This window comes from Condylura cristata, unplaced genomic scaffold, assembly GCF_000260355.1.
Source record: "Condylura cristata isolate star-nosed mole 26May11 unplaced genomic scaffold, ConCri1.0 scaffold00007, whole genome shotgun sequence".
NCBI classification, from domain to species: domain Eukaryota; kingdom Metazoa; phylum Chordata; class Mammalia; order Eulipotyphla; family Talpidae; genus Condylura; species Condylura cristata.
Genome location: NW_004567108.1, coordinates 18,170,035 through 18,189,122, shown reverse-complemented (window position 1 = coordinate 18,189,122; position 19,088 = coordinate 18,170,035). Strand labels below are relative to the sequence as shown.

The window sequence follows — 19,088 nt, the reverse complement described above, 5'->3', positions numbered from 1 at the left end:
TGAATCCTCTCACCACCCTTTCACCACTGGCCTGTACCCCATTCTGTATGCATAAATAAATAAATCTTTTTCAAAAATGATAATAAGCAATGCACTTCAGTTATAATTATTAATTTAATGCCTTAGTTTTACTAGGGCATCATCAGCCCTAGTAAGTCATGTACATGACAGGAATTATTCTAATAACTTTCTAAAATTGACAGGTATAATAATAAACTAACTAACAAATGACAGTCTTCCTTACTTAAGGGGCTTATTGTCTGATAGTGAGAAGAGAGACCTGAGACACTTACTGTAGAATTATAGCAAGTGGAATAATCACTCTAGTAGAGTGATGCATAACAAAGAAGCAGCAACCTAGTGGGCTTAGGGGAGACAGGGACACGTGCAGACCAGGGGATGTTTAAGAAGAGGCTTGAAGATTTAGGAGGACTACAAGCAGGGTATGATCAGAGGGCAGATTTTTCCAGAAGAGGGAAATGGCAGTGGATGTTCAGAAAATGAGCTAGTAGTGTTAGTAAGTGAGAAACCAGTGATGTTCAGAAAATGAGCTAGTAGTGTTAGTAAGTGAGAAGATAATGTAGGAGAAAAATGAGACAAGTCTGTCAAAGAACAAGACTGATCATAAGAACCTTGTCTTCCATGAAAAAGGCGATAGGAGAAAGAGAAATACCAGATGATTTTGCTCTTGTGTAAATTATAGGGGGGGGGGGGGAATGGAACTGACAAAAGAAACATGTTTCTGAGCATAGAATTGAAGCTACCACATGGGAAGGGTAAAGGGCAAGAGGTAAAATGTGGAGAGGACCCAGTGGTACTATAGTAAAGAGCCCTGGGTGCTTGATGGTGGCGGGGATGGGTGATGTACATGTGAGGAGTGTGAACTATATCTCTGAATCATCGATGGTGGCATTTACAAGTGTTGCCTCCCTCAATAAAAAATAATGCAATTTTTTTAAAAGATATGTTTTTATACTATAGAATTCCCATGCATTCTCATGTCTAAGGTGTTTACTGCTTGTGTTTTTAATTAATATTTAATTTATTAAAATTAATAATGCAGAGGTCTAATTTAAATACTTACATTTGCATAATATAGCCTACAATACTAATTATACACTTAATGATTATTATTTTTAAAATAATTACTATTTTTCAGATAGATTTTGGTTATATGAAGACAGGATATTGGATATATGAAGAAGGTGGTGAAGGTTTTGAATAACTGGCAGAAGGATGATACAAGACATGGTTGACTAAAAACAGTCCAATGAGATTATGGAATAGTGTTGAGCTTAAACATCAATTATGTGAGAAATCTAGAATCAATAAAATGGCTATTTTTTCACACCCATGCTAATCAACTAGAGAATAGAAATAGTAAATATAGGTTGTGCTATTAATTGTTGTGGGTTTGGAGTATTAACAATGTTAAGAGAAGTTGGAGTGAAGGGTTTGGAATGAAGCATCTTGGAGTTCAAGACACAAAGAGGTGGAAATTAAAACCAGGTGAATATGTGGAAAACAGGAAGGAGTTGAAGATTAGAACTAATTCCCTTTCATATATAAATATATATATATGACAGAACCAATTAACTGCTGTCAGAATCCTAGAATTGAATATTGATTTACTGCTATTTTAAAGGAAAACATTGCTGCTCTAAAACCAGATTGATTGCATCTACCCACCATGAATGGACAGTACTGTATTCAACCTCTCTGATTCTTTGCTTTTTCTACAGGACCAACAACCCAAGTGTAAGGCTAAAGTATATCCTAATGACTTTTGAAATTTTAAATCAGAGCAAATATTAAAAAGAATATTTAAATTTTTTTCCTGTTATTCTTTTTCCTTGCATGGTGAACACCCATTAGTTCTCTTCTCAGTGTTTCTTCTTTCTTGTTTTTAGAAGCTCTGTAAATGAAGACAGTCAGGATGGTGCCATGCATGCTGAAGGTAAGAGGCAGAGATGTTTCATTTATTAACTTACTCCTGCAGATACAGAATATTGAATTAATCATTCTCAAAGGTTATTAATGGATCATTATCATCATGACCCATGCTAGAACCCCATTCTTGTTTTACTTACTTGTTCATTCCCTTTTCATTCTATACCCACATCTCTTTCCTCTCTTCTCTTTGCCACAGACCAGTATGCTAATATATTCAAAGTATATGTATTTGTGTATGTTTTGCATAATATTGTCTAAGTGCATGCATTTGAATTTGCATAAGTTATCTCTCTGGTCAGTGTAATGTTACTCTATGTGTATTTATTTTGTTACTGTTGACTGCAGCATAGTATTTCGTATTGTTATACAGCTCATGCATTCACAGATTGACTTTTAACTCACTGGTACCTTAAATAATACTGCAATGTGCATGGATTTCTCTTGCACCTCCAAGAGACTTTCTTCGAGATATATGTCTAGCAGTGGAATGGTGTTCATGGGATATGGAATATTCGGTTTTGGCTGAATAGAGTGGAGTGCTCAGGGGAGCTGTAACTGTCTATACTCTCACCAGTATGACACACAGATTCCAAGATGCCTGCCTTCCACCAGGAAGGCAGTTTTAGTTTTTCTTTCAGTCTTATCTATATGTATAAAATAGTCATTTTAATTTTTAAATTTCATCTGTTGATGAAGGTGAACTTCATTCATTTAATAGCCTTTATGGTTTCCTCTTCTGTAAGTTGCCAGTTCATATGGTTTAACTATTTTTTTCTTGGTATTGGTATCTTTTTTCTGATTGACTAGCAATCCTATACATTCCAGATATTGGTAATCTCATGTCAGAGGTAGACATTACCTTTTCATTCCACCCCCTTTTATTAACTTAGCTCTTGTCCTTGCCTGAACATAAATGATTGTTTATATAATTCATTAATTTTAAAGTTATAGTGTGTGCTATTTACGTTTTATTAAAGAAGTTCTGTCTTGAGTTCTCATACTTTCTTTTATGAACTTTAGCCCTCATATTTAGGCCTTTGATCTGTATTTCACCTTTAAAGAGTCAGTAGAATTTGTTACCTCATACATGGGATCATTTTGCCATTACTATACTCTAAATGGAAAAATCCATTCTTAGGTTAATTTATAATGCCATTTTATTCTTTATCAACTGTTAGTGTGTGTCTGAGCATATAAACATGAGTGCTTTGTCTGTATATATATATATGGGTACGTGTGTGCATATAAATTTGTCATCTGTCACTCATCTGTCTACTTTATTACATTGGTCCATTTGTTTTTATACCGACACCACTTTTTTTTTTTAATTTTTGCTCTGTGCTCTCATATCTAAGCACTTTAGCAGTAAAATGTTTATAAAATCCAATTAACTTGATTTGTTTGATGCATGAATGCAAATCCATCCTTGTGCAAAATGAGTCAGAAAGTATAAAATTGTGGTTTTTCTAAAAATGCTTTTACTCCACAAAAGCTACATAATCAAATGAAGCCTTTCATGAAGAACTAAACAGCTTCTTCATTATTTTTTGACTTTTGTATTATTTTATGGAAAACAAATGATTTTATAAATTTTTATAATTCAGTTGTCAATATCAAAAAAACATAGTAAGGGCCCAAAACATGTATTCTATTTGGTGCTTCTATATCTTTGATAAAGCATCAATTTTGTTATTCTGTTTAACTGTTTAGAATATTACATTCTATGTAATAATCCTTTACTAAAGTGCTTCTTAATCACAGCATATTAAATTTTAATCTTTGTTTTAACCTTTCAGGTACTGGAAATCTAGAAGAGGTCAGATTTTTTTCCTTCTCATATTATATTGCTATAGCTAAATATTTAACTATTATTATTCATTTCTATTGATATAAACCAAACAAATAAAAATTCTTATGAATAATGATATTTTTCCATTTATAATCTTGTCTCATCAGAAATATTTTAGACATTAAACACTAACATAATAATTTCATAGTACTCAACATAAACTTAAGTCTGGCTATACCTCTGAATTATATGGTAGAATATAAAATTAAACTTTTTAACTCTTATATTCTCAGTCTATCACTAAAGTACAAGCCAATTTTACATACATTTAAATTTACACTTGTCTTTCTAAGTATTTTTGTAATGTAATATTTGTGTTAAAATTAAAATCAATCATTACTCATATCTTAAATTCAAAATTAAAACTAATTTTTTTTTTTTTGGACAGGATCAAGAGAGTGAAGGAGAAACATATGAAGACATGTATGAGTTACACTTTTTACTCTATTTCCTTTTTAAGATGATTGTAGTGTTTCATATAAAGGAAAGTGGCTGTACAACATTAGGGAGAAACTTCATTATTCTGAAATTAATATATCACAATATGTGTTTTTTTCAATGCAAAGGACTGAAGGTCCTTTAATTCTCTAAAGATTTAATTTATTTTTGCATAGAAGAACTGTGGTATAGGCCAAAGGTGGGGTGTTGGGAGTTGAGAGGCTTCACCAGACAGAGTGGGGAACAGAACAGACAGGTCTACTGAAACTCATTACTGAGGGGAGACAGGAGAGGTCTGCTGTGCCATGTGGGTCAGCTCCCTGGCCAGGGGTTGAACTTGTGCTGTTACTTCTCTAAAGATTTTACAGGAGCCATTAAACAAATCGTATGTGAGAGGTTGAAGATTCAGAAGTAGAAATTACACAGCCAGAAAGTTGTATTTCTTGCTTTTAGTGTCCTTGATTATTGGAATTAATTAATGCACATCTTTCCCACCTGGCTGATGCTTAACTTCATGTGGGTACCATGAGAAATACTTACCATTGTATCAGATACCAAAGGAATGTAGAAATAGATTTCAAAATAGCTCTACAATGAGTTTCTGGAGAGCCTCAGGCTAAAAACATGTCTTGGAAAGTGAGTGAAAGTCATAAACATGTTTGTTTATCTTATGCTGATTAAAATATCTTAATTTTTCTCTACCTAGTTTTTATGCATCCAATGTTTTTGAGCCAAAATTTGCACACGGATGCTCTTGTACCCATGACTGCATGTTCATGAATGAGAGAGAAAAATGTCAATTCATAACTAAGAACAGGACCTTTATACACAATGTGCTTTATTTGTTGGGGCAAGTTGTATGGGAAGTAGAATGAGTAGGAGATCTCCTCAGGTGCATACCTCTTATTGAGTAGCAATCTGAGTAGCCCAGGAATTTTAAGAATCCCTCACTTTTCACAGTCTATACCCCAGCAACCATCTTCTGTTTGTGGTAGAAATCTTTTAGATAGCAAGCCTTAACAGGTCAGCACCTGCAGATGCTGAAACAATCTAACAATTTTTACTCACAGAGAAACATCCAAAGAACGAGAGAAGAAAAGGGAAAAGGAAGAAAAGAAGAGATTAGAGCAAGAGAAAAAGGAACAAAGAGAAAAGGAAAAGAAAGAACAAGAGATAAAGAAGAAGTTTAAAGTAAGATCTTTGTGACTGGAGGGTGGAAAAGAGTTCCCACCTCACTATATAACTTTCACACAGAGTTCCCTCACTGTTTAACTTTCACACACAGGGTACACCTTTTTTGAAAGCTTGCATGCTTGGAACATGACTTCATCGTTGTTATCTATAAAATAACAACCTTGATAACTGCATTTTTTGTTGAGTATGTTCCTTTTCCCTGCATTAAGAATCCAAACAATAAGACCCATATGAAATATTTCACACTTGAAATTATAAAATTAAAATGCATCTCAACATCATTGCCCTATCATAATCTTTTCTTTCTCAGGGGTCCATAATTAATGCTATGTCACAATTCACAACACTTCAAGTAGCATCCTGAGTTCAAAAATATAAGTTCTCATTTCTTTAAAAGACATAATATATATTTTCATATTAAAATATCTAAGAAGACACCAACTTACTGAAATTAAGGGTCATGGTTTAAATTAGATTATTCCCCTGCTGTCGACAAACAGCATACTATCAGGATATTCATTTTTAAGCTTCACAAATTTTTGCTTTCTTTTTATCTACAAAATTATTTTTTAAATAATACCTTGTTTGATGCTAGCCATCTCTACTCCAAGAGTATAGCCATTCAACTGTTATAAAGGTAAAAGGGAAGAAATAGGAAAACGTTTTTCCACCCACCAATGCCCCCTCCCTTTCCTTTTGCCATTTGAAGCCTGCAGAAGGCCATGCGAATAACTATACAGCACAACAAGGCAGTGTCTTCATCTACTAAGCAGACCACCTGTAAATCCATTGAAATACAACACTGGTGTGGATTGACATATATAAATGGCAAGCAGGTATCAGGATGTCAGCAAGCTCCTCACAAGGCCAGCAGATTAATGTCACTGTCTTCTGGCCCCCAAGCACATGCTTATCTGTCCTTTACTGGCCTTTCGAGCCTCTGTGACTTTCCCCTAATACCTAGAACACTCATCAGAAATGACACTCATTCTACTTCAAACCTATAATGATAGAAGTAGGAAGGTTGCCAAGTTGTAAGCATACTGTCTTTGAAAACTACATTGCTTAAAGATTTTCTGAAGAGCAAAGATGCCTATTGTGATTATTTCTTTCCTCTCTGCAGCTGACAGGCCCTATTCAAGTCCTCCATCAAGCAAAAGCATGCTGTGATGTCAAAGGAGGAAAGAATGAACTGAGTGTCAAGCAAGGAGAACAAATTGAAATAATCCGCATCACAGACAACCCTGAAGGAAAATGGCTGGGCAGAACAGTCAGGGGATCATGTGAGTCCATATTTCCTTAACTTCATAGTCTTCTCTTTTGGAATCTGTAACAAAGGTGCAAATTCTTCCAGAATGCTTATAAGTAGTAAGATAGGAATGTGTTGCAGGACAAAGATAGGACGATTTAAAATGGCAGGTCTAGCTCATCTTCCTCGCTTCATCTGTTATCCTTTTTATGGGGGACAATGTAAGTGTTTATATTGTTCCAAAGAGAGACAAGGACATTAGATTCTTCATTGGTGTTCAAACACAAAAAATGACTCAGATGAATCACGTCGCAATCTTGGAGATAGTCGGCTTACCCCAAATACAGCAGCGTAAGACTTTAACAAAGTACAGCACAGTGCATCTACATGGGGAGTCCATAAATCAGACATGCAAGCAAAGCGATGAAGGGAGAGATCAAAGAGCTAGTGCGCAATACATGTTTCATTCGCCACCTGAAAATGTTTAAACTTTAGTTACCTGAACATGAATCGTTCTCCTTTTGATAGATGGCTATATTAAAACAACTGCTGTAGAGATTGATTATGATTCTTTGAAAAGGAAAAAGAACTCCCTCAGTGCCTTTTCATCAAGAGCTCTTCATGATGATCAAGAAGTGTATGATGATGTTGCTGAGCAGGATGTTAACAGGTATGTGCAAATGCAAACTGTGAATCAAACCAGACTTTCTTCTTGTCATAGAGTGTGTTTTAAGAAACTACAATCTTTCTACCCCTAGGCTAAATTACTATTTAAGATAACCAATATAAGGAAAGGCCCTTTGAAATTCCAAAGTCTTTTATTTTACTCTTTGGCTATAAGTATCAAGTATTACTTAAAAAAGAAAAAAAAACAGGCCATTTGTAATAGCTTGTCAAATATGTGGTCTTTCCAAAACAATAATTCAGAATATTCTTTCTGATTAAGTCTTAGGGGTATCTATCTAAGTAGGTATGATTTTATAAACTATGAAGCATGGAGTATAAAATTTGACTCTCATAAAAAATATAAAATATTCTGCACTCAGATTTCTGAGTCTAAATATAGTTGTTCTTACTTGGAAACAGAAAACAGAATTTGTTGTACTACAACTCTACTTTTAAAGTAAAAGTAACATGTTCTGTGTGATAGCTGGAAATCAACCATAAGTCCACTTTGCATGAGTCTCTCACTCCACGAGGCTGGAGCAGCCTTCCCCCAAGATTCATGGGCACCCTTCTGCAGCAGGGGAACAGAAACAGACTTCCCCATCTTGGTCTTTCACTTCCTCACTCCCTGAATCCTCCTCTGTCTCCTCACCTTAGCTACAACCTTCCGCTGTCCTTCAGTGTCCTTGTTTTTCCATTCTCTGTACCTTTCATTGCTTCTTCCCCCAGTTCCTTCCTTTTCTTGTAAAGCTATTATCTCCTCAAGTTGATGGAAAAGGAGATGGAAAATCTCCAGCCCAGTTAAGAATTCTCATTTTTCTCTGCACTGCCCGTGAAATTGAAAGACCTCCACTGTGTTCCAATAAAATGTGACCTGTGCTAGACCTGCACTCAGGTAAAATGTAACTATTCCCCAGGACTCAGATTTAGAGGGACAAAGGCTTCAGTTATTAACTATATACAACATGTAAAACTATTAATTTAGTAATATACTTACAAAGTATATGAAGAATTAGGTTTCCATTTGCTTTTGCCTCATGCCATCATCTATATTTATAATAATGCTTCCTAGCAAGTTCATCTTTCTAAAATAAATTATAGCTGGAAACACATTCTTATGTTGTGACCATAAGTTATTCAGCACATATCAAAATACGCAAGGGGTGAACAGGAATTTACAGATCATAAATTGACTCTAGTCATAAGAAAAACATTGACATTCAGGAGTTAGTGAATACCAGATTGGGAGTCAACTGAAGTTCCACATATAGTGTAAGACTTACAGAACTTACCGAACATGAATACATCAAAACACATGCAATATATTGATATTATACTGTGTCACAGTCTGTTTTTATTTAAAAAATCCATGTGTCTAACTAGATGCAAGAATCCAATTACATTAACAAATAACATTTTATACTCATGTGCAAGAAAAAAGGAATCATTTCACTCAAAAGGGGTGATAGTCTTAAGAAAATGAAGCATGATTTAGAGATAATGGGTGACTGTTTCCCCAAACTAATACTATTACTATTTTCATTGTATTGAATCTGAAAGACATGACCCAGTTACTAAACATGTAGCAGAAAAAGAATCTTCTATTTCATGGGTTTGGAGGAGCTATGTGGTTTGAAGACTCACTATCTTACACAAGTGCAGCAGTATAATATTTACTAGCATCCAGCCCCCTTATGCATATTCAATAGGAAAATGAAAGACACATAATTTCTACACAAGTTGTATTTTTTAAACTACAGCTGCTGCTGGCAGCAATCTCCTAACAGAACATGCTTTGTCCTTAGTGGAACACGGAAGATGCTGTGCCCTGCCGGCTGCTTGCCCTGGCAGAGTGAGAGATGGCACCATCGTCTCCTTCTCCCTCTTCCAGATCCCTCCTGGTTCCTTTTACTCTTGAACCGCTTTTTGCTCTTCTTCCCGGGTCAGAATTGCTGACTCTGCACTTCAAAGGCTGTGAGTAGACAAGAGACTTCCAAGCCCAGGCCCGGAGGTCTGTCCTCTCTTGGCCTCAGTGAGCAGTGTCTGTGACAAACATAAAACATGGAAGGAAAGGAAGTTACAAATGCAAACATCAGAGCTGCCTCATATAACAGACTTTCTTCTGTGCACACCTCTTAAGCCTCTCAACCTCCTCTTTCCTTTGATACTTTCCTCTTGCCTTGTACTTTCTCATACTCCCTTCTCTTTGCGTCTCCTTCACCTGTTAGATGTATTGTATTCTAAACACACCATTTTAGGAATTTGGAAACTGCTCTAGAAATGAAATAATGTGTGGCAGCTTTGCTTCTGATAGTTAGAACTGTTTTTTTATGTTTTTTTTTTAAAGATTTATTTTTTTATGTGCAAACAGAACTGGGGTACAGGATAGAGGCTCAGGGGCGGCGAGAGTCTTCCCCAGAGACAGAGTGGGGAGCAGAACAGGCAGATCGACAAAATACACTGCTGAGGGGAGCAGCAAGCAGGTCATGAGAGGTCTGGGGTGCCATGTGGTCACCTCCGGGGCAGGCGGGGATCGAACTCATGCGGAGGTGGCTTTAGCTTCTTAGGGCTGCGCTTTAACCTGCTGCGCCGCCAGGGAGGGCCTAGAACTATGTTTTTTTGGGAACTGGATGGAGATGGAATATATGTGTCAGGACTGGCAGCCCCTAAAATTGCTTTCCTTCACATAATTCTCACTGCCTGTTTTATATTCAAAGGGCAGTATCATAGAAAAAGAATGTGAGAATAGTATGTAGGCAATGGAGCACATATTAAAACATCATCAAAAATCCAATTTTTTTTACATATAAAGACAGTATTTTTTTTTTTAAACAAAGTTCCATTAGCACTGATACGTTTTTATTTCTAAGTTAATCATATCTGTGTTAGGTAAGTTTCTTTCATTCTTAGATAAGGTTGAAGAATTAGATATTAGTATACACTTACACTGTATAGTTACACCAGACTGTTGCTGTAAGATTATCCAAAGAGCCAGAATGACAATGCAGAGTGTGTGGGACCATATAGGCAAAAACAACACTCTGGGAAGGCAGGAAGCTGATGTTGCCTCAGCTCCTCAGTTAATTTAAAGTCAGAGCTTCCATTTCTTTTTGGCAAAATGAAGGAATAATATTCAAGGACTTCTGAGATTCCAATTTTCATAGTCATTCTTTTAGTGGAGAACATGAGCAAAATAAAATTATAGAACTACAGAGTGTTGTGGAAGTCAGTAAGAAATGCAAGCATCCTAGAATTAAAGAATTATGGTTCACACTGTAGAAAAGCCCTGGGGTAAGAAAAAATAATAATAAAAAATAAATATATACAAAATTAAAAATAAAAATGTTTAATGCTATTAGACCAAGAATAAAATGTGATGACTTTAAGATGTTGAAAGAGGGCCCTCACTGGTGGCCAATAGGTTTTAAAACACAGCACTGCAGCCCTCCCTGGTGGCGCAGCGGGTTAAAGCACAGCACTAAAAGCTAAAGCCACTTTAGCATGTGTTCGATTCTCGCCTGCCCCAGAGGTGACCACATGGCGTGGCAGACCTCTCCTGACCCGCCCGCTGCTCCCCTCAGCAGTGTGCTTTGTTGATCTGCCTGTTCTGTTCCCCACTCTGTCTCTTATGAAGCCTCTCACCACCCCTGAGCCTCTGGCCTGTACCCCAGTTCTGTATGGACAAATAAATAAATCTTTAAAAAAAAAAAAAAAACACAGCACTGCAAGCTAGCTGCAGCCTCTTCACCATGAGTTCAATCCCAGCCCCTGGTGTGACCCACATGGTGCAGCAGACCTCTCCTGCCTAGCCTTCTGCTCCCCACTCTGTCACTGGTGACTCCTCCCACCGCCCCTGCACTTCTGGCCTGTACCCCAGTTCTATATGCATAAATAAATAAATCTTTTTTTAAAAGTTGAAAGAAATTAAAATTAATACCATAATGGTTCTATATGACTCCTGAAGTCATAGTATTATTATTTTTAATAAGTCCATTTATGGAATGATCTAACTATGTATAATTTGAAAATTGCTTAATTGGGAAATGTTAAATGCAAACAGTATCCTCACTTTGAACATTATTTTGCTGAGTTTCACTGGATTCTTATGGTTATTTTGTTTTGTCTTTTGTTTTGTTACAACTCATCATTATATGGAACACTTTTTCTTCCTTTCAACATGCTAATAAAGTTTAATTGGAATGTTATTTCCCTTTTGTATAACCGCTAATACATATACTTCTCTCCCTGAGAACTAGATCCTTCATAGATTAATTTGTTTATGCTTTTGTCCCTAGCCACAGTCAAAGTGGAAGTGGAGGTAAGCCAAACACTTTTACTGCAGTTTCTCCAAGTCTTTGACATTTTTGACAAAATGCTTCCATCTGCAAATACAGAGGCTCTTAATTTTTATAGAAAGAATAGTAGGTGATGAAATTATGATCTGGATTTGGATTTCTGTCAGCCCATCCCTATCACTTCTTTTTTCAAATTGTTATAGAGTGGCTAACTTTCATGTGCCCATAACAGTCTCAATTTATGCCAATTGTCTGAGCATAATTAGTAACAGCATCTGCCTCCTATTTCAGAAGTATTATTGTTTGGATGCTACCATATAATCACCTTGGCTATGACATCTAAAAGCTTCTAACGTTCTCATCAACAAAATGAAGGAATTTTATTAATCTCTTGCAATGCTAAAATTTTCATACTAAAACTCATAGTTCAGTTTCATCGTGGATATTTCTGCATAGAAAAGACACTCAGTAAGCATTTGTGAAATAATTACTTGTGAAAAAGCAATGTTATTGAGGTATATAGTTATTGTCAATGTTATTGAGGTATATAACAAATCAAAAGAAAGAGTCTTTTAAAAAAGCACTTTGCTTAAATGAAATAATAGAAATGAACAGTAATCTTTCAGTTCTTTTTCACTTCAGCTACCTCCGTAATTCACAAATTTACCTTTCTTATCAATGTGTTCACTTACAGCTTGATTAGTATCTTTTCCTAAAGCCTCCTCACAGTTTCTTATCATTTACTCTCTTCTCTTCTTCACAATAAATATTTAATTCTATTTTCTATTCAATTTTAGTTTTGTATCTATGTGTGTTGAAAATGTTCTGTTTCTTTAAATCATCAATATTTTAGAAGCTATCTGCAGCTTAAGAATGTGCTAGATCATCAAATTTTGAATTACTGTTACATGATTAAATTATAAAGTTAACAGAAGATTTTCCCTTTCTAATCCAAATGAAGGGATGTTCCCACCTCCCCCAGATGATGATATTTATGATGGGATCGAAGAGGAAGAAGATGATGATGGGTGAGAATAATGAGTGAATTGCCTGCTTGAAAATTATTGTGCTTTCTGAAATATAGTTGTTATTTCTATTTAAAATAAGAAGCAGAAAATAGTATTCTATATTGCATTGTTAGAAAGGATTTGAATACTTAATTGAGAGCAGTAGTAAGTTAAAAGTGTAGTTGTAGCATACCACACTTCAAATAGAGTGGTAGATTGTTTGGCAGAACTTCAACTGTGTCAAGTAGCAAAATGAAAAAGTGGTGAATTATAGGTGGTATAGATATGTTTTCTAATTATTAACTTGTAAATCAATATTTTATAGCAATCTCTTTAGATTACAGTTATAAAGTCAATCTTTTATAATCATAATTATAGACAACTAAAATAAATTGATACATACTATTTGTAGCAGAACCAGCATTATTACTGGCTTAATTTAACTAATCATATCATAAAATAAAGCTAAATGGATGCTTAGAGCTTAATCTGACTTAGCTTGTTAGTTGACAGAGCCAGAGAAATCTTAATAAATAGAAAAAAATAATAGCCACTACTTATCTAGTAGCCACAGCATCCAAGCAATATTCAAAGATCTTGATTTATAAGCTTACTAGCATCATATTGTTGAATACAATGAGTAGCTACTTCCTGAATGAGTAGCAATATAATTACTAAGAAACAAACTGAATGTCCACTCACTGTTTTACATTGAATCCGTTATTCCATTTTAATTAATGCCTGTATGCTCTAAAGCTTCATGCTACAGGTTGAAGAGAGAAGTAACTCCTGGTCCTGGGGGATTTTGAAGAAGTTAAAGGGAAAAGATGACAAAAAGAAAAGTATACGAGTGAAACCTAAAGTCTCTGAGTCAGACAGTAATGAAGGTCCATCGTAAGAGTCAACCACCAAATCAAGTGCACAATAACTACGCTAATAACAATTTAATCAAGTGCTACTAATATTTCATAACCTATAACCAAATTCTGACAGGCTTAAACTACTTTTTGTTATTTTCATTAGTCATGAGGTTCATTGACTGTGTCACCCTTAAACTCATGCATTTATCAATATATAAAAAGAACACAAAATATTCAAAAATTGTCATGATTCAAAGATCTATTTTGTTTTCCTTACAATCATACACAAACACACAAACACATGCAGACATACACATACCCTCACACCTTCATAGTCATTGCTTCACTTAGGATTTTTTTTTAACTATGGTATCATATCCCAAAATTCACAACTCCAGTGGCATATTTTATTATATAATGTTTATACCGACTACTCTTAAAATATACATCGTCTTTCAAAAATCAACTTGCGAGACACAATTTGGAATTCTTTAAATTACTTAAAATCTTTGTACTCTATTGCAGGATGTGGTATATGCATTCTATTTGAAATATATATGCATTCATACTAAATTTATTTTTAAATGCCTTATGCTTATCTAAACAAATCCTAGGATGTAAGTTTTTCTTTCTTTCACTCCACAAAATATACTTTAGCATAAATTCCTTAGACATGAATTTGATGATTCTTAATGTTTGTTGGTACAAAATGTTCTTGTTTATAATAGAATCACCATGTTTCACAACTGAAACCTATATAAAATATTAATTCCACATACACTTCTAGATTTAAACCTATATGTGAAACACTAGACACTCAATAAGCAGGACACTTAAAATATAAGTGAACGTAAGAAATCAGTCTCTTGATGCAACACTACTTGAGTATGGTCTTTACTTAGAAATGAAAACAGAGATTATTTTTTCTGCTTCAATTACACACCACATAATTCTGATTTAGATTGTTTGAACTAATATTGTCTCCCACATTAGTGTAACTGTGCACCATTCTCCAGTGATGTATGTGTGTACCTGTGCATGTTTGTGTGTGTTTGAAGTTTAGAAATTAATAATACAAGCAAGGGTCTTTTTTTGTTGCAACTAAATGCCACCTTGTTTTGATGCCAAATCACTCCTATTAATAAGTTCTTGCTCTCTAGTTTCAGTGGATAGTTCTGTCTTATTCACCATTCTCCTGTTTTGGGGTACAGATTGGAATCATTAAAATTCCTATGATTTTTGTTGACTTTGCTCTGCATTTCTACTCTTTGAGTCAAATGAATATTTTTAGAGCAGAGCTCTGCCACAATAAATCCAAATAACTTAGTCATTTTTATTTCTTCTGGTGTGATTTTATGATATGCCCAAACCTCATAAAACAGATGTGCAAACAATGGTTCAATGGCTGTGGATGAAATAAACCACTGAATATCTTGGCTCTTAATTTCTTGGGCAACATAGGAACTAAGTAAATATTTATGGCTAAATTCCAAATTGCTGCACAGAAACAGGAACCTTTGGAGAAATGGAGAATGAGAAAGAAATTATGGTCAACAGAGGTATGAGCCCTATGAAGCCTCCAGATTGTTAAGTGTTCCTGCTTCTCCTAAATAGTCATTTTCCATTTTATATTAGGTTGATTGTAATTGTCTTCTCATTTTCTTTCCAGTTTCCCTTCTCCTCCTAAACTATTGGGTAAGTGATGCAATCTAATGGTATTTTTTAAACAACTCTTCTAGCATTCTTGGGGGTCACTTTGGAGAAAGGGTGAAGTGAGCAGAAATTGACACCTTCTGCTCAATGCCCTATACCCCACTTCTGTTAGACTTGATGTATTGTCCCTCTGCATTAAGATTTCTAAAAACAGAACAGATCATATGCCACTGAAGACCTTATACATCTAAATTTCTTTGATTTATTTTTAAATTATATTTGAAGACCTGATAACCACTTCTTTGTATAATTTTAATGAGCTTATTTTTTATGCCTACTGAGACAGCTCTTGAAAAGACTTCTCAAATTTATTTTGAACAAAAGAAAATTTTGTCTTACAAGAATTTTTGGAAATTAAAATACTTTAACTTATGAATACATCAAAAGCAAATCAAGCACAAAGTTTATCTGTTTTTCCAGACTTTGTTTTCAGTTATCACCTTGAAAATAGGTAAGATACTATCTCACGTTAATCAATAACTGATGCTACACATATCTTTAAAATTTTCAAGAAATATAACTCCACAGAGTAAGTATAAATTGAAACATATGTGATCAATTAAGTAAAAAAAATGTAATATTACATAAGTCAATTTTGTTTCAATGTTCTTTTGTTTCAAGGGTTTTTTTAAATTTGTTTGAATAGAACAGTCTTTCCTTTTCTGGAAATCAATGATAATCATATTTTTACATATGTGTTATGGATTCTTTATACATATGAGCAAGTTTTATCCTATGAAAAGAAGCTGAATGAGGAAATAATACAAATACATGTGCACATACATAAGTATGCATTTATGTATATATAAATATTTGTGTATATTTACTTATATGAATATATTATATTTATTCCTGTGTATTTTATATATTTACATACACATGGAGAAGAGAGAGAAAAGGAATGGGAGAGGATAATTTTCAAAGGTGATCAAAATTCTTGCCACTATCAAAGTGCATTTAAAATTTTTATGATAATCGTCCCTTAAATTTTTTGCTTGCTCTTCAGCTAATCTCTTCAATTGACATTGTTCTAGAGCAATTTAAGAGATGCAGAGAGAAAGCATTCCTCTAGCCAAGGACTCCAGAAGGCTGATAACAGGGATCTATTGATTAGAAAATCCATTGAATCAAATAAGTATATTTTCCACCAGTACTGATATGAAACAACTACAGTGTCAGAAATGTCTTTTAAAAAATAAATATTCTTTCCATTGCAAGGTGGTGCTACTCTTAACTTACTATAAGGTAAAAGTAACTGCAGGACATATCAATGAATGAAAGAGGAAAAGAGGGGTAGGTAGCTAGATAAAAAGACATAGAAAGAGACATAAAATATTTTATCAGTCTCCACTGTCTGCAGGCAAAAACCAGTAATGTTAATTTGTTTGTGAGCAATGTACTAGTCCTGCCATTCATCAACTTGTGATCTTTCAATAATTTCATTCACTATTTTTTCCACCAGATATTGATAATTACAATACTGGTCATTCGCTATTTGTGAAACAATTTTAAAACACACATACCCAAAGGGTTAAAACGTCCCCCCCCCTTCCAGGAAATATATCCAGACATTAGGAAAACTACTTCTGATAAAAAGAAAATTTTTTATGTAAAAAATCATCTTTTATTGCTGCTACTAAAACTTAAACTGACTGTATTTCATTATTTTTGCCTTTTATTAGAAGAGGGAGAAGAAGTTTATGATGATGTGGATGCCTCTGATTTCCCTGCTCCACCCGCAGAGATGAGGTAATTAAAATGTTTCATTACAATTAAGTACTGAAAGTAATATTACATAAGCCAATTCAATGGGCATAAAATTCTGATGGGCTGTTTGTCTACTATTCTGCTGTTTGTTCTGTCCCCTCCATCAGAACTCTGCCAGGTTTGCAAGTGGATAACCCTGGTTCTCTGCCTCCTCTCTCCCCTTCCCCAGCTTTATCTGTTCCCCTGAACTCTCAGTTGTTTTTGCGGGGTGAGGGTGGGGGACACACCCTGGTTATCCACTGCAAGGTGACTCACAGCAGTCTGCATTCACTTATTCATTCATTCATGGGGAAAATATTTGAGAGCTTTATCACAACCAATCTCACTGAATCATCTTCTCCCCTTATTTTGGCTTTTTCCCCAAAACCCTTCTGTCTAGAACACACTGCTTAACTTTATATCTCAAACCTCTTCCACCTGGCTCAAGTCTTCTGTGTCCTCCGCTGGGACATTTTTTATGGAAAATAAAAAGCATTCACTTTATAAAAGAACTTGTGGTTATGTCTCTTTCACAAGAGCATCTGATTCTCAAAGGTTCAATATAATTTTTTTTTATAAAGCATTCATAGTGAATAGTGATACTGCTCACCTAATTCTGATAATTTTAGACAAAAATTGTCCAAAAATGTAAGATCAGTTATACAAAAAAGAATGCTTTTTGAAAATTCTTCTAAAGTAGAAAAGGTAGGATATTTTTTATGTTCCAATAAATAGGTGAGGAGACCTGATGCATACTGTGTATAAAAGCAACAGATTCTCTCTAGCTTTTTCAAAACAAAGATGGTAAAAATTTTTGGATTTGATTAGTTGAAAGTAATATAATAGATGCAGTAGGTGGTGACTTCTGAACTATATGGGTAAAAACACATAAGGGAACTCTATTTTTTACCAACAATGTTAAAGTAACTTTACTGAAAGAGAGTCAATCTCAAGATCAAGGAAACTGAAGGGAAAATATTGCTTCACTTATATACAAATATCAATTTCTATAGGAAAAACTCACAAGATGAAAGGAGAAGTATTCTCAGCTTTCAGTTTCCTTCAAAAGGAAATCTAATCTTTAGTAATGTACATTTGAATATTCCTCACTATCCTCTCTTCATCTCAGCAACTTCTTAGGAAGTTGTCTTATCCCAGAAAGTTGCTATTGCATTTTCTGTTTTTTATTTACTAATGCACAGATGTCACTATATTCCATAAAACAGCTCTCTCAGAATTCAGAGTTATACATTGGTCTTTTTCTTCAAGCAAAATAAAATACAACTGATTAAACTTTGTGATATACACAGTATTCTTATCCATTCTTATTTTTAGCTTAAAACAACTTCATCTTATCCAGCTAATAGTGCTCTATTTTTAAATAAAATTCAATAAATTATTCTGTAAGAGCTTGTGGGACATTTTAGCTCCACGGTGCTAATCCGGAACAGCAATTCCAATAATGTCTAGGGTCCCATAAAATAAGAGATAAGGTGATAATGCAGAACCAAGGTAGTTGATTGCAATAACTCGTTAAATGCTAAGGGAATAAATTAAAGCCTATGGTTCAAAAATTAAGTAGCAAACATTTTAAATGAATAGGTTATAAACAAAAGTTAATCTTAGGTAATCAAATAAAAATCAATGTCAGTGTTCAAAATGTATCATTATTCAAATATTCTCATTTTTTAAATTTCTCTATGCAGAGATTAACAAGCTTTTCCTGATATTCCATTTTGATCCTAGTGCATGGTTCTCCAACTCAGTTGCAAGTCAGTATCACCTGAGGAGCTTTGAAAATAAATGTGTTGGAATCTAGGCACCATTCAGTATCACTAGAAATTTAAAAGTAATTTACTTAATTAGAATTTTTAGAAAATAGTTAAGAACAGTGATACTTATCTATATTTAATAGTTTATTTTTACATCACTTTGTGCATTTTTCCATCTCAGTTGCAATCCCCTTGGGTGTCCCATCACCATATCACCCATCATGTGCCATCACTATAGTCCAGTGCATTTCCCTCCTCCCACTGAGAAGTGGGACTTTTTTTTTTAAAAGATTTATTTATTTATTCATATGGAACTGGGGTACAGGCCAGAGATGTGGAGGGTGAG

General features: G+C 34.5%; 1 protein-coding gene across 2 annotated transcripts in view; it reads left to right on the top strand.

The window, feature by feature from the left end:
• FYB (FYN binding protein) overlaps nt 1–19,088 on the top strand; it is an 80,730-nt gene that overhangs the window by 47,599 nt on the left and 14,043 nt on the right. The window contains exons 3-13 of one of the 2 annotated variants that reach the window (XM_004678419.2): nt 1,911–1,957; nt 3,750–3,769; nt 4,191–4,225; nt 5,311–5,431; nt 6,558–6,717; nt 7,212–7,353; nt 11,645–11,667; nt 12,606–12,672; nt 13,408–13,545; nt 15,181–15,206; nt 16,907–16,973. In XM_004678419.2, the coding sequence (XP_004678476.1) occupies nt 1,911–1,957; nt 3,750–3,769; nt 4,191–4,225; nt 5,311–5,431; nt 6,558–6,717; nt 7,212–7,353; nt 11,645–11,667; nt 12,606–12,672; nt 13,408–13,545; nt 15,181–15,206; nt 16,907–16,973 (846 nt within the window). The remainder of the gene's footprint in view (nt 1–1,910; nt 1,958–3,749; nt 3,770–4,190; nt 4,226–5,310; nt 5,432–6,557; nt 6,718–7,211; nt 7,354–11,644; nt 11,668–12,605; nt 12,673–13,407; nt 13,546–15,180; nt 15,207–16,906; nt 16,974–19,088) is intronic. The other variant, XM_012721787.1, reaches the window with a different exon arrangement.